The sequence below is a fragment of the Crassostrea angulata genome, chromosome 6 (genome assembly GCF_025612915.1).
Source record: "Crassostrea angulata isolate pt1a10 chromosome 6, ASM2561291v2, whole genome shotgun sequence".
Lineage (NCBI taxonomy): Eukaryota > Metazoa > Mollusca > Bivalvia > Ostreida > Ostreidae > Magallana > Magallana angulata.
This window is the reverse complement of record NC_069116.1, coordinates 28,137,115-28,152,510: the sequence shown is the minus strand read 5'-3', so window position 1 is coordinate 28,152,510 and position 15,396 is coordinate 28,137,115. Positions and strand designations below refer to the sequence as shown.

Sequence of the window (15,396 nt, the reverse complement as noted above, 5' to 3'; positions counted from 1 at the left end):
ATATCAATAATACGAATTAAAACTGCTAAAGGCGTTTCAAAAAGTTAAAGTGATTTAATATTGTCAAAAGATCTTAAAATAGATAGAAGTTGGGTTTTTTCAGAATAGATTATTTAAATGGATCAATTTTTGATTTCTTTTTTTTTTAAACATACGCGATTTATTTTTCTTTATAAAGATTCTTTAACTTCAAGTGTACTAAGTTCCTTTTTCTATTTTAAACACAAATGAAAACAAAACCCCTGTACGTTTTAACTAAAATAGAAACGCGAATCTGCGGGTTTCTATTTAGAGCAATAATTGATTACATTCATTTGGAATCGGCAGACGTCTGTTAGTTTGTTATGCCGCTGTGAAATCTGAAAATAACAGCGTTTTTTTGTAACTGTGGAAGAAAGATCATTGTTATGGATTTATCAGATCGTAAGCACTCTTAAAAAGGTACTTTCTATAACCGGCACATTCTCTCTCTCTCTCTCTCTCTCTCTCTCTCTCTCTCTCTCTCTCTCTCTCTCTCTCTCTCTCTCTCTCTCACTCTCTCTCTCTCTCTCTCTCAACTATACACAAGAATCTGATTTTCTTTTAATCAAAGATACGTTAACTATTGATTTGAAATTACTTACAGTAATGCACAATGTATTACTATATTAGTTGCATTCATTTAAAGATTGTTTAAGTTATAAGTATACATGAAACCATGACAACTGAAAATGGTAGGTTGGGGGGTTGAGTAAGTTTGGGGATGGAATACGTTTATGTTTAACTTTTTACATTGCCTTATCGTGTGGAAGGATTATCAGCAAACTCTATGTTGACTCAGTTCTTGGGGGGAAACGGTCATTAGTACTATAAAATAATAAACCACGTCCTGGCCTTCTTCCGGATTTTCTTTGTCCTTGGGAAATATGAAACGATTGAAATCTACTTTCGACTATGGCTTATTTGTTTATTTGTTCGGCCTCGAGCTTTTCGCTTACATGTACATACAACAAAAAAGGTAAATTTTGTTGCTGTGGTTGCATGCTATTTTCAGTTACTATTACAAAAGAAATGTTCGTTATAATTGTTAATTGATCGATGAATTGTACAGCCATTTCGGTAATTAATGTGCGAGTTGGATGCATGCAAGACTGCCGTATACTTTATACTCGCATAGGATTAATTAATAGAAAAAGGTCCTGCTTTTAAGCGTCCGTTGTTATTAAGAGACGACTCAACATTAACTTCTTGAAGAACAGTGGTACATGTATGCGACTCATTGACCAGTGCCTGTTTATCAAACCAACGGTCCTTATTATAATTTTTTCATTTGTTAAATTTTGTTTTGGTTTTAATCGTTCTTTTTTTTTGGATTTCATCGTTTGTTTTTAATTTTCATTTGGCGGCTATAGCAAAACTAACGCAGTTTTTTCAATACGGTCAATACGTGCATTGAGAAAGCTGATGCCAACGTCTCTCTTAAAGACATTTAAACAAAAAAGAAAAAAGTAAAAAAAAAATTGAACACAAGTTTACGATTTTCCGCAGTCAAAGATCATTGATCATATTTCTATTCCATGTCTGTCTTTACTTTATCTTCATTGCTTTCTTAAACATTTCACGATAGTTTTAAATCTCTCTCTCTCTCTCTCTCTCTCTCTCTCTCTCTCTCTCTCTCTCTCTCTCAACCCTACATACACAATTCAATCAACATTTTTTTTTATAATTGCCCCAATGTATATCTAAAATTGTAGTGCCATTTACATTTAATTTTATGTTCGATGTATGTATGTGAAGTCTTATTTCAAAGCTTTTCGTTGATCCAAAATACATGGTTCCTCTTCTATAATTGTCAAAACGCATTGTCATCGTGAACTTGGTGAGAAGTCGATTGATTTTTTTAAAGGCAGAGCGGTAAGTATGCTACCATATTATATGCACAGTTATAATAAAGTAAGAATATCCCATTACACTGTTTCCCCGAGGGTGCTATAAAAAAGTAGGAAATTATTGATTATGTCACTGTATCAGCCGACCTACAAAGTTAAAAATTGGTTTAAGGTCAGGTCCTAGAATTAATTAATTATGTATCAATTGGCGTGTTTAGCTTCTGGTACTAATTAGAACGTGTACACGGTTCGATATGTCCACACTTGATTTACCCTTTTTTACGATGGAAAATTAGAAACCTTTACCACACGTTAATTTGAATATATCAATAAAGCAGAATCAAATTCTTTTATTAAATTTATTTTTAGTGGAACTTATTCAATCACAAGGCGCCTTTTCCAACCCCAGCTTTTCGTATGATTTTAGAATTTTAAGTAAATTGTTTCGATTTATGATTTTCACAATTTATTTATACAATTTAACAAAATGTGGGAATTTTTAGTTCATTAGGTCAGATAGTACAATGAATTTTTTTTTTCTAGAGATCATGTTGATATTTTACATTATTTCTCTCGATAACACTCAAACTATCCACTTTTTAATCATGTAATTAATACGTCAGAGGAAAACAAGCCAATTTTGTAAACATACTGTCGGAAAAGGAATGTCAAAGTTTTAAAATTTACTTAAATTTGACAGCGGAAGAGCATTTACAACGGAGACAATGACAAAATGTAGGAAAGGACAGTACCTACCTTTGTATGTAATCAATAATTTTGTGTTTATCAATGAATGTAAACTAGAAAATCTGGTATCACCTTATTGTAAAGCAACAGCTACATGTAACAAGAGAACGTAACATTTGCAAATCCTCTTTTTACATACATGTATATAAGTGAAAAAAAAACTCCTGAAAATGTCGGAACAATGTGTGTTAACTCATGTATGCGTTAACCATCATTGATCCCTATAGGTACTATTTTTTTCTTCCGAAATGCTAGAACATCCTTCAATAACTGCACGTGACAGCCCTAATTGGTTTACGTAATTCCCAGTGCGGCTTATTTGATTTCTTTTTTTCTAAAACAATTGACACCGAAAATTGCTTTCTCCTTCGGTTTTATTCAAAATTTGCTTTCCCTTGTTTCTTCTTTACAATAAGCGTAATTCTCCTGTCGTTATCCGCCCATTGTACAAGTGCGAGGGATAATAGCATGGAAAAGTATTCCCCATTTTCAATTGTTATGGTGACATAATCAATTGCCTTCAAATCAGCGTGGGCATTTATTTTTCCTATCAAATCGAATCGAAGAGTAAAATTGGAAATATTCTCGTACTCCCTTGGCTTTTTTCTCCTTGTTCATAGGACCGCAATCCTCTCTTCGATCGGAACACTACTACAGGCGGGTTTGTACTGGCTCTGACTTTTATTGATGGCAAAAGCTCCTCACTCACTAGAGGACCTGAAAGTGAAAAAGAAGGTTATTTTGTTAAATAACAAATAACGTAAGAGCTACTCTTGTGATAGAGCATATTCTTTTGGAACTTACTCTGCAAGAGTGCCTGCCAATTTACAGAAATTGTAAACACTTCTTTTGGAGATTACCACCAGAAAATATAGATAATTTTGTGCAGGAAAGATTAGTCAAGTTCACACGTTTGAGGTAAAATTATGCTGTTTTTATTGCATTTTATTAATATATATAGACTGCTTTCCATGATCAATTTCATTTAAAACAAACAAACTTCAAATGGAATATTGAGAAATGGTAAATCAATTATTCATCTGCTATTTTAATTACTTTTCCTCGGATCACTCACCCTCTTTTGAATTATTTATTACGAACATGTGTTTTCTATTTATTATAAAGAATTCTTATAAGGGCCCTCTACACCCTATTACTTACATGAACATTGTATTGTCACTTGACAGATGGTCACAATTGTGAGATTTTAAGAAGACTGGGTGGTCGTGGCCTTTTTTAGGCTATATTTACCCCCTTTTAACGAAGAGCTATGTATAAATATATAGGAAAGTGTTTACATTTTAAAGCCGAAATATATGGATTTTTCCTTTACTTAATGATAGTCTATTTCCAAAATAGAAACTTTTTGACAGGAGCTTGAACTTTGGGCAGTTGAGTTAAACAGCAATGTGACGTAGGCCTGTCTATTTCATTGTCAGCCACTTAGCCACGGCTCTCTGAAATCAACAACATTTGTCTTGCTTTTGAGCTTAGACTACGCAATCGGTGTATATTTCGCTTTAACTTGTTTTGACGCAAGAAATAGATAGCTACGTCCCTGAAAGTCCAAGGCCTTGTTAAAATGGTTCTATATTTTCTAGTTTAAGTTTAATTAAGGCTGATCTGCATGATGGCTAATTTGTAGAACATCCAGTATCCTTAATGTCTTGTGATCTTATTTCCGTGTTTATCTATATACATATATTTATGTTTGTAAAACTACGTAAGTAGATAAAAAAAAATATCTCAGTACATGTACAGACCAGTGAAATCCTGTTTCTTGGAGGTTAGGAACTTTCATTTTTATAAATCGTACTACAATCATATATTTTAGTTCGAAATTGTTATTTGTTTTGTCTTGTTCGAATGAGTGCAATGTTACACAACATTAATTTTTAGAAGACTTAAAGGGTATATTTGTAAACTGATTCGTATTAATTTGTGAAACTTGTTCTCAAGTTTACGAACTCAAACACAAAATTTCAATATTTTGTCTGCTTGATGAACAAAAGTTCCAGAGGGGTATTTTTTAAAATTATTTTTACGAGTATTTCATAACTGGAATGATAATAATTCATATGAAAAGAAAGTGAAGGGATGGTGTCGAAAAACAATATCAAAACAAGGAAGGAATTTACAATATTCTTCTCTTGCTAATTGGAAAAACAGTAAAAAACGTGTATACAATACAACACCAATCTCAAAAGGCATAAAACGCCGGATAACGAACCAACATTGACTAAATATTGCTTTATTCGTCAAGAGGGCCCATTATTGAGCAGTTTCGCAGTATTTTATGATAAAATGCATTCGTAAGATACTCGATATTTCAGGAATTTAATACTCACGCCAAGCACCCGCTCTAAAAAGTGAAAGTAGGCCGCCGTCATGATTAATTAATGATTTTGTGCATGGCGTAATGAAGCTATTTATTTGGATTGTCACCAGATAAGTCGCTTGATTACCTAATTAATGAGTGATTGGAAACATTGCGATCTTATCGATGTTTTAACGTGCCGCAAATTCATGGAGGATTTGTCCCATTTCTCATCGGGGTTTTTCTCTTCTTTTTATCCCCAATGTTTTGTAATTAGTTTTATGTAGAATTCGACATTTCTATCCTTGTTATTTAATCTGAGGAATGACTTAACATTTTTTTCACATAGCTTTCAACTTTGATGAAAAACAAAGTGTAGTAGCCAAGTTAAAAAGTCGAAATAAGTCTCCGAAAAGCACAAAGTTTAGAGAATTGTTTATTTCCTTTTAGACAATCTGTTTCACAATCTATTTCATTCTATGACATTTGATAGTTTCGATCCTCATTCTTTGCATATAAAATCGCGTAGCACATGATGCGTTACATAATTATAGTGGAACATATTTTTGGTAAATAACCTCGCGCAACTTAAAATTTAAACTGAAAACAAACATATTCTTGTCGAAATTCTTGTCGAAAATCGCTGCCAATAATAGAAAATAGACCAGAGAACATCCATTTTCGTTCAGTTTACCTACTTGGTTACACTAATCAATTATATTATCCAGATAATAAATTAAGTTTTGAGAATAAAATGTATATACAAGACAATGCGTAGACATTTGGGGGGGGGGGGGGGGGCATGAATCTTCATTCATGTTAGTTTCGTTAATGGACAAGCTTCTTGTAAGGAAAATGTGATCTTCTCTGCGTTCACATATCAACGACAGGAGAAGGGGTGATTCGTTATCCGGTAGTCACGTGATTCTGTTGATATCCGCTCACTATTCACTGTATTGAAATGCATGAGAATGAAGTTTTCCGCTTAAGATCTCCAGTTGCTCGCACGAGTAGCAAAGAGGTTTGCTCTCTCCATTGCTGCATCAGAAGTATCCGTTTTGTTTGAAATCACTCATTTCAAAGAACAGTTTAGAGTACATCGCTCCATTTCTTTGGGTTATCTTGTTTCTTTATGTTCAAATTTTAAATATTTCTGTAGGATTGAGTATATTGTACGAGGTTCCTAGCTAATGCTTCTTTGTTTTGACTGAACTGGGTTCGTTGAATGAATGACGACGAAAACAAATTAATAAACATTCGATAGCAATAAATGTTCACTCCTTAATGCCGGAATGATTGGAGCCGTCGACAGCAGCAAAATTTGTCACCAGTAAACGTGTATATATCGTGACGAGTTTATTTTTAAATTGTTATGGCCACCATTCCCATATAGTTGTTAAAAAACAATTATTTCAAACAAATAAAAAAAAAATCCATAAAACAGCGACGATGTTTTAAGCATGAAAATGTATGTAGATGGAAAGGAAATAACATTACAGCATTTCAAACATAAAACAAAAAGAATTATATTACGACCATGTATTTCCTGTTCACGCACAAAAGCACAGATGGTGACTTGTCTGGATAAGAATCGAATTTATGCCGAGATCGTTCTGTGGAGTAGAGGAGAAATCAAACAAATCAAACGGCCACTGGAACAAGCTACATGTGAGCCAATGCTCACTAGTTATACCCCCGCTCTAGTATACAAAACAAGCGAAGTCGCCATTAGTTCACTAAACAGTTATTTGACATCAAATTTGTTTTGAAATGAATCCCACCATATGGCATATCTAAACAAAAAGTGTGTGTTAAAATTTCAAGCATCTGCATTCAATAATTGTTGAGAAATCTTTGACTAAAATATGTTTTCGAAAATTGAGACTATAAATAAGTAAGTCCTCATTTAACAAGAAGTTGAAGGGAGGGGATAGTTGACCTTGGAGTTATTCTTTGAACAAAAAAGAATCCCTTACCATGCATATATGCGATGCTAGATGCACAACGTATACTTCGTACGATTAAATTAAAAATTCGTAAATCAATAAAGAGTAATGTTTTCTTTAATCTCGAGGGGGAAATGAATTCAGGAATAGATACTAAACTTTCCTACTTCTAATACCTCTAAGGACTGTTTGAGCACTTATTTCTGAGGAAGATCTATGGTTACAATAGCTTTTACTTGTTAATTACGGAATTTATCTGATTAATTTAGTAATGGATTCAACTACTAAAAAAAAGATAAAACTATACCACACATTATATTTGATTTACGAACTTCCAGATTTTATTGGTTGATTAATACGAGTATTTGACTAAGTTCTCTTCAACAATTTTTTTAAAAAATGCTCACGTTTTTAATTTTCCTTAGCATTATTAAATTTTAGAGTTACAAAGGAAATGGCTTTTATACATATATGTAATACACTTTCTCCCCCAACGATTTACGAGAGGTCATAATTTTATGTACACGAGGAAAATAAATCTCATAAAAGAATATTGCCGATATTGATATTATGTCTCATTATTTTTGTTCCGATATCAATGGCTTGTAATCTCGTCTTCTTAGATTAAAGTCATACATGCTGGCTTTCTTTATATATTGATTCTGGAGTATGGCTCACGTTTTAAGACCTAACTGTACATAATATTGTACAGTTTGTTTTCATTCGATTATACCAGAGAGAGAGAGGGGGGGGGGGGGCATGTTATTTAAATAATTCGAATAAAATGATTTTGGAACACTGTAATGCTTTTTTATTCGAGGCAATTACTTTTATTTGAGTTTTATTAAGACTGTTCCAATCATATTTGCCGTTGCGTGAGATCTGTATATTGTCTTTTAAATGCTGCACTGAATTCTTGACAGGGTTATTTAACATCCTTTGTGCCGTTTCCTGATAGATAGAACAATTCTATTTGTGATCCAAAGTACTAACTTTTCATGCGGCAAATCCTCACTAATTCGAATGCAACGACAAAATAGAAGTCTTCCAGATCATAAACCAGATTGCTGACTGCGATGACTTTGAAATCATGAAATAACGCTGTCATTTTTTGCGTGTTATGGCTTCAATTCTTATACTAGATGTTCTCTTCCTTGTCGCAGGTGTATGCCTTTGGAATAATTGAAGTACAGTGTACCTTGGTATCTTGTAGCTGAAAAACGTTGTCAGCAGGCTTATAGGTGTATTTTTTTTAAATCAGATATGTACGCCCATGATTATTCTTGTATTCTCACGAGATCTTCAGTTCAGAAGAGTTCACTTTGTCAAGTTTTGATTTTATTGAAAATGTTTTGTTAATTGATATAAAACTGTTTGTATTAATCGATTTGTTTATAAATTATCATCATGTAGCTCAGTGGTTAAAGTATCGAGCTTGTGAACCCAGATCATGAGTTCGAATCTTCCAGGGGCATTTGTTCACATTTACTAAATTAATTTTTAAATCATATTTTCTCCTAAAATTGCATTATTTTCGCCTAATTGATTTATATAGTTTATATAGTTCTTATGCATTGTACTTTCTATCATAATCAAAGAGAGAGAGAGAGAGAGAGAGAGACAGAGAGAGATATTTTATGAAATTGCCTTCGATGTTTGAGTCACTGAATGCATTTACGTTTTTGGTACACTTGAGAGCAAAGGACTGGCATTACAATATCAAAAACAATAAAAATCATAACGGGTTTTCATGCTGTATGCGTATGCAAAGATGGAGGTGGTGTGTGTATATATATATATATATATATATATTCTAACACATGAATTTAAGTGTATATTGCATGTCCATGTATTGGAAGGTTTAACTTGTACAGACCGATACAAGATATATATTGTTGAGAAGCTTATTTTCTTAAAGTACTGGTTTTTTTAGAGTTCGTAGAATTTTCATTGGGTTTTTTGTGTATGTGTTTGTGACACTTAACGTCATCTGCATGCGCGACCAATCATTGACGTCGGAGCAATTAACTTTAAATGAAACTAACGGCTCTGCAAATCCGGAATACTCTACACACCAATCCCAAATGCAGTTGATTAAAAATGCATCGAACATGCTAATGGTGTTTTTGATGGAACTATTTTCTTTTTGAGCATGTGCCTTTATAGATGGTCGTATTATTGAACTAATTAATCATACATGCACATTTACACGAGTGTCATGGAAAAATAGTATAACAGTTGAATTACTCAAATATCTCAGGTTAGTTTGAATGACGCACTGAGAACAATAGTTCATTGAATAGTAAGCTAATTTGACGACCAGATTTTGGGCATTTTTTCATCATATACATGTATTTTTCGTCTTATATCAAAGCAGGTTTTGCAGTTTTGCACAATCGATATTTACTTGATCTTGCTGCTCTTTATTTTACAATATATCTTTTGTTTGCCATGCAGATAAAAGGAAGCAAAGGATGAAGCGAACAGTGGGAGAATCTTCATCAGTAGTACCGTGAGAGTTTAATGGAAAAGGTTGTTTTTCCGTCTGGACACCAAAAGAGGCCCTACATGATTGTTAACGACTCCCTCGTCGTTCTGGAAAATTCAGGAACAAATTGGTCAGTTACAAACAGGGACGAAAATTCAGACATTTTTCATCCAAATGCAGGAACAATCATCTTGGGTGTTTTCCTATTCCTCCTGATATTCTTGACCATTCTTGGGAATGCGTTGGTACTGATTGCCATGCTTTTGAAAAAGAAACTGCGGACGGTGTCCAACATGTTTATTGTGTCTTTGAGTTTCACCGACTTCCTATTAGGTTCCATTGTCATGATACCGGCGGCACTCCAAGAACTGTTTCATGAGTGGGTTCTAATTCACGAGTTCTGCCCAGTGTGGGTATCGTTTGATGTCATGTTGAGTAGTGCTTCTGTACTAAATGTCTGCCTCATTAGCATTGACCGATACATCTCCATTATTACCCCTCTACGATACAATACAATGATGACCTTTAAAAAGGCATCTTTAATGCTGGCAGGAGTTTGGAGTATAGCCGTTTTGTCGTCCTTTGTTCCCATAATGAACGGCTTTCACAATCCAACCGTTCCCTCGTTGAAGAATTTAACTTTATTTTCCAGCACGCCGCTTTGTTTGTTTATTATCAGCGGCACTTACGGTTTAATCGCGACCACTGTAACTATTTTATGTCCAATTATCATAGCTATTGTTCTCTATTATCGCGTTTCAAAGGAAGCCAAAAGACAAGCCTTTTTCGTCAGCACTCTTCTGACTCCAGGAAATGTTTTGTTAAGACAACACGTTCCGGCGAAACATTTGAGGGAGCCCTTTACCCGGAAGGCAACTGTGACGCTAGGGACAATTGTCGGTGCTTACGTCACAACATGGTCCCCGTTCTTGATTGCCAATATTATAGAAGGATTCTGTCAATGTATTCCAGGGAAAATATTTACGTCCTTCGTGTGGCTAGGTTATTGTAACAGTTTAATTAATCCCATTATTTATCCTTTATTCATGAGAGATTTCAGAAAAGTGTATGTCTTAGCTTTATCGAAATGCTGTCCATTTCTACACAAATTAGAGAACTTCCGAATTGAACAAACATTGTATAAAGGTATACGAAACCCAAATCGCTAATCATTTTCATGTAACGTTATTGTTTTGTTTTACACACGAAGTGTTTTGTTGTTATAAGATATATGCTTTTGATAATATGAACTGTTATTCAAATAAATATTATGTGATGTTTCCAAGTACATGCATTGTTGTCTAAGAAATTTTATTTCATTTTTGGGGGGTTTTTATGATTCTAAATTCAGTCACATTTTTTTGAAACCATACAAAATTGTCCAGGTCGGTTTTTTATACCGCATGTATTTTCTGATTAATTTGACACTTATCTATAAAATTTATCACACACAAATTTTGAATAACAATTTATAAAAGTTAAGGTTCGTAAGGAATTGTTTAACGATTTGTTCAGGTTTTCTCTGATAGGTGAGAATATACATGTTTACTATGCTGACAGATTTCGCTCGTTCTGTATAAAGATCGATGACGTTTATATGGTACTGCAGATCCCCCCCCCCCTTTTTTTTTAAAGACAACCTTGAACAGGCAATGACATTTCCGTGGAATAATAGTCTATCAAATATACAAATATAGCAATTCGTAGTAATTCCTTTTTTATTTCCTTTGGGAAACTTTAACACAGGGCAATTAAGATGGCTGCGACCCCTGTGGTACGGCTAAGGCAACGACCCCGGGTGAATACATTGTAGATGTTTTTATTCGAGCGATGATCAAAGATGGTCTTCTGTATGAAAAGTGGCTATTGATATTTTTTTATCAAACATAAATTGTGGAAATAAATAAAGATGATCAAACAGGTTGAAATTATTGATTGGGATAAAATAAATTGGATTTTCACAATTGCTGAAGGATGCCAGATAATTCATTGATATAAATGAAAAGTGAGTTACCTGGAAACGTTATTTTTTATTTAGTTGCAGTTTGTTTTTGGATGGAATGTTAAATGATTACCAAAGAGTAATTGTATCAACCAAATTCTGAACATTCCAAATCAATAACTATAGTTAACGAAATTCATAAAACTAACTTGAGAAAAAGAAAAGATTAATTTTTTGTACGTGTAGCTTTCAAATTGTCTTTTACCGAATTGTGTTTAGTATATTGTGTCGTTTTTCTAAAAGCATAAAAGAGGTACATGTTTAGTTGTGTCGAAAAGACACTACTTATGACTATGTCTTTTTTCTTCGTGATACCAGCAAGTTTGTAGCATTGGTTGAAGCGAAAAACTCTCATAAAAATATGTTCACAAATTCCCAAAGGAATTAAAAAAAGAATCATATACGCCTTCTATATGACACTGAAGCAAACAATAAATATAGAAAACTAATGGTGTTTACATATTGTATTATCGGCCATTCCACTTTTGTTATTCCACTCGTTATAACCCTAAGCCTGAAAGAATTAGCTTAAAGCCGTAACGGAAAGAACATAAGCTTCGTTTCTGTCTTGTTCACGTTTGATCGACTGCTTCAAAAGTTAATTTGATTAATTAGACAGTCCTCTTTTATGATCGGGCACGAGATACCGTAATACTGAATCCAATACGAGGCTGTCGTGAGCAAAATTTGCTTGTAGGGCCTAATGCAAACTGCCATTGACGTTAATTATGATATGCTGGCGAAGACATTCAAATAATTGCCATGTCCTTGTATTTCAGAGGAATGTATCATGAAATCAGAAGTCTTCGGTATTAATATTTGCAAAGCATCTATTTGATATTTTAAAAAAAACATTGTATGGATATACACTGTAAGCTTAAAAATCAAAGCAACAACTGGGGGTCAAAATGAGTCTTTAAGGAATTGTAACATTAGTAACTACGCTATGGTATCTTGGGTAAGTATCGGGATGGGTCCTTGTTTTAGATTTTATTCCGTCTAATAACGAACATGCTTATGATTGTATACAAACAAGCTAACATTTTTTGTAATCCGTATTGCAAATTACTTATATAAGCAGATTTATGGAAAGTATTACACTGTAAATACTGTGTACAAATTGTGTGCTCAGTCTATGAGACAATATTCTGTATATAATAATACATGAAAAATTTAATTATAAGGAAGTTCCATTGAATATCATATTACACTGTATTGGGATCCTAATCTTTATTTAAGGAATGAATTCAATATTTATTTGTTTTATAGGATATAAAATGGTTTAGGGCAGTTTACGCTTTATAAACGCAGCGGTTTATAAAAAAAAAAGCGTAAACTGTTTCAAACCATTTTATATCCTATAAAACAAATAAATATTGAATTCATTGCTTATAATTTAATTTTTTTATTCTTCATTGTAGATAAAAACGGTCATTTGACCTTTAAAATGACATAATATTGTATAAAATTCAAACGTAACGTCAGGCGTATTGATACGTTTTTGACGTTAGTCTTACTATGACATAGGCAACATTCTTTATACGATATAAAATAATTTTTTAACCAATCAGAAAGCTCGTTACAACCAGAATTAAATTATTCTGTTATGGATACATGCAATTAAGCCAACTCTAAAGTGGAAATTTCCAACACCTGATGGCGTGGCTTCCTAAAAATCTTTACATGTCATATAATGAAACATTGCTAAAGAGAATATTTATTATGTATTATACTATTTGATAAGTTTGAACCTTTTAAAATTTACAAGAGAGAATCAACAAATCTGTAGGATATCTTTTTTTATCGTTTAAGACTTTCTAACAATCATATTATAATTTTTACATGTATTCTATATTCTTTAGTTTCTGGTAGAAAGTTCCATGTATTTTTTAAAAAAAATTATTGTTCCCATGGTAATGATTATTTTACATTCATTTTTGTAACTAATGATAGGCGATCGAGAAACATTCACAAAAAAGTTGTGATAAACTCTTTAAAAATTGTGTCATGTGACCAAAAAAATTCACCTAGACTTTTGTTATGAAACGAAGTTTATCGATGAGGAAACGGTTCGCATACCCAAAATGGACATTCTATTTTATTGCTCAGTCCTATTCTTAAAGATTGATAGATTCTAAATTCTATGCAATTTATGCATCCAATATTCTCTTAAGTCGATTCATTCGCCTACATTTGGTAGCATCATGGAATTTTAAGCTGCGATTTTGTCATCACTAATGAATTTTATTTTCCCTTTAGGCTCACGGAAAGTTATTCCGGGCTTCAACATACATCTTAATTTTATTGATTAATTTTTCTTGATAAAAAGATCTTACAATGCGGAATTAAAATAAGTCGTTTCTTTCCCTCTAAGATTTGCCATTCAAATACGTTAAAAGGTCCTCGAGCATTTAGCTAAAGCTTTGGAAAACAATGTAAATCCCGATTTCGTAATACTGTTATGTTTTCATTTTGATGTAAACCCGATGCATTTCCATATAGAGTATCCTAGGTCTCTAGCTGATTTTAGTTCTCAAGAATATTGATATAAGAGCATTTCTTTCTTTGCATTGCTGACATTACTGTTTTGCAACAGTGATGGATTCGACAAACCGACTGCGAACCCCAGTCCTTGCAGCCAATTTGCACCGAGTCAGGTTTTATCAACAGCGATGGAAACGGTCTATATTACATTACGATTCTAACTGTTGGCCTGAACTGAACCAACAATTACTGTAACCTTTCTGGACTAAATAATGATTTATGACTAGGACGGGTATTACGAAAATATTACGCTAAGCCATTTTTGCCTGCTTAAAATGTCATGGATCTTAATGTACATATTTGTATCTATTTTTTTTTTTTACAGTTCTATGAAATGCAATATAATCGGTGCTACAATTTTTGCATTAAACTGAAATCAATTTCTGTGCACAAGTACACTTATGACCTGCACATTAACCTAAACCCATGGCATGATCAACACCTACAGACTACTTTTAGAGAGCAAACCACTGCTTGCAAATGGTAAAATGTAACTCTAACGTCATTCTGGCCATAAGCTAACCATTTAAATGCCGTTCCAATGACTTTAAAACCCATTGTATATGAAAATGTATCCAATAAGAGTCTTTATGTTAAACCACGTTCTTATCATATCAAGGCAACATTGACGCTCGTTTGTTTCCATTTACTTGTCAAGGTAAATAAAGACGGTAACAGCTCATGATTGTGAAAAAATTGTCATTTATTTAAAAATGACGCAAAAATTATAGAACATATAAACATAAACAAAAGTGGCTGGAAGATCCACAAACTAGAAAACAAATTGGAGAACAGAGAACATAAGGGGTCTCCCAATCATAAAATTGCTACAACTAGTACAGATGCTAAAATCTACCAAAATGAAATACAATGGAAACAAAAGCGGTGCATAAAATAATTTTTAAAAAAAGGCTATCAACCTGAAATCAAAGTGTTAAAAAAAAATAGTGAGAACCGATGTAAAAAGTGGAGCAAGTAAGAATCTTTATACAGAGAAATTTGAAAATTCTTAGGGATTGAAATTAGTTCTGTGATAGTGCATACATACAAAATATGCAAACGAAAGTATCAAGTTCCAGGTCTGTACTGTGTAAATTCTGTCTGACATCAAAAGTGATATGTCAGGTATAAAATTAAGTCAGCCTGCTTCATGTACAGGTAAGTAACACAATACCTGTATATACACACCAAACACCTAAGGTTGGAGAAGTCGAAAATGAAGGGTTGTGCGCACTAGTCAAAATTTTGTCCAATTGATATCAAAACAAGCTAAAATACAAACATTAAAGTTAAACCCTTCCCCACGCCATGAGTCGTATCGGGCCGATACTTATCCGCGGTTTCCGTGCTGCTAAGCAATGAAAGTCATCGGTTCACCCTGAATGTACAACCAGTCCATCACAAATTAACTCCATCCGCTCCCCGTATCAAAAACCGAGGAGCGTATGGAAGTTCTAATTTCTATTATAGATTGCAGTCTATCG

At 33.3% G+C, this 15,396-nt stretch overlaps 1 protein-coding gene across 3 annotated transcripts; it reads left to right on the top strand.

Annotated features, from left to right (window-relative positions):
* Positions 1-277: 277 nt before the first annotated feature.
* LOC128186564 (5-hydroxytryptamine receptor 6-like) lies at positions 278-11,798 on the top strand. Of its 3 annotated transcripts, XM_052856385.1 has the most exons (3): positions 279-441; positions 3,236-3,533; positions 9,336-11,798. In XM_052856385.1, the coding sequence occupies exon 3, from the start codon at positions 9,402-9,404 to the stop codon at positions 10,533-10,535; it is 1,134 nt and encodes a 377-aa protein (XP_052712345.1). In that variant the 5' UTR covers positions 279-441; positions 3,236-3,533; positions 9,336-9,401; the 3' UTR covers positions 10,536-11,798. The 3 variants fall into 3 exon arrangements, with proteins under 3 accessions (XP_052712347.1, XP_052712346.1, XP_052712345.1); XM_052856387.1 differs by lacking the exon at positions 3,236-3,533 and having other exon boundaries at positions 278-423; XM_052856386.1 differs by lacking the exon at positions 3,236-3,533 and having other exon boundaries at positions 278-441.
* The last annotated feature ends 3,598 nt before the right edge of the window (positions 11,799-15,396 follow it).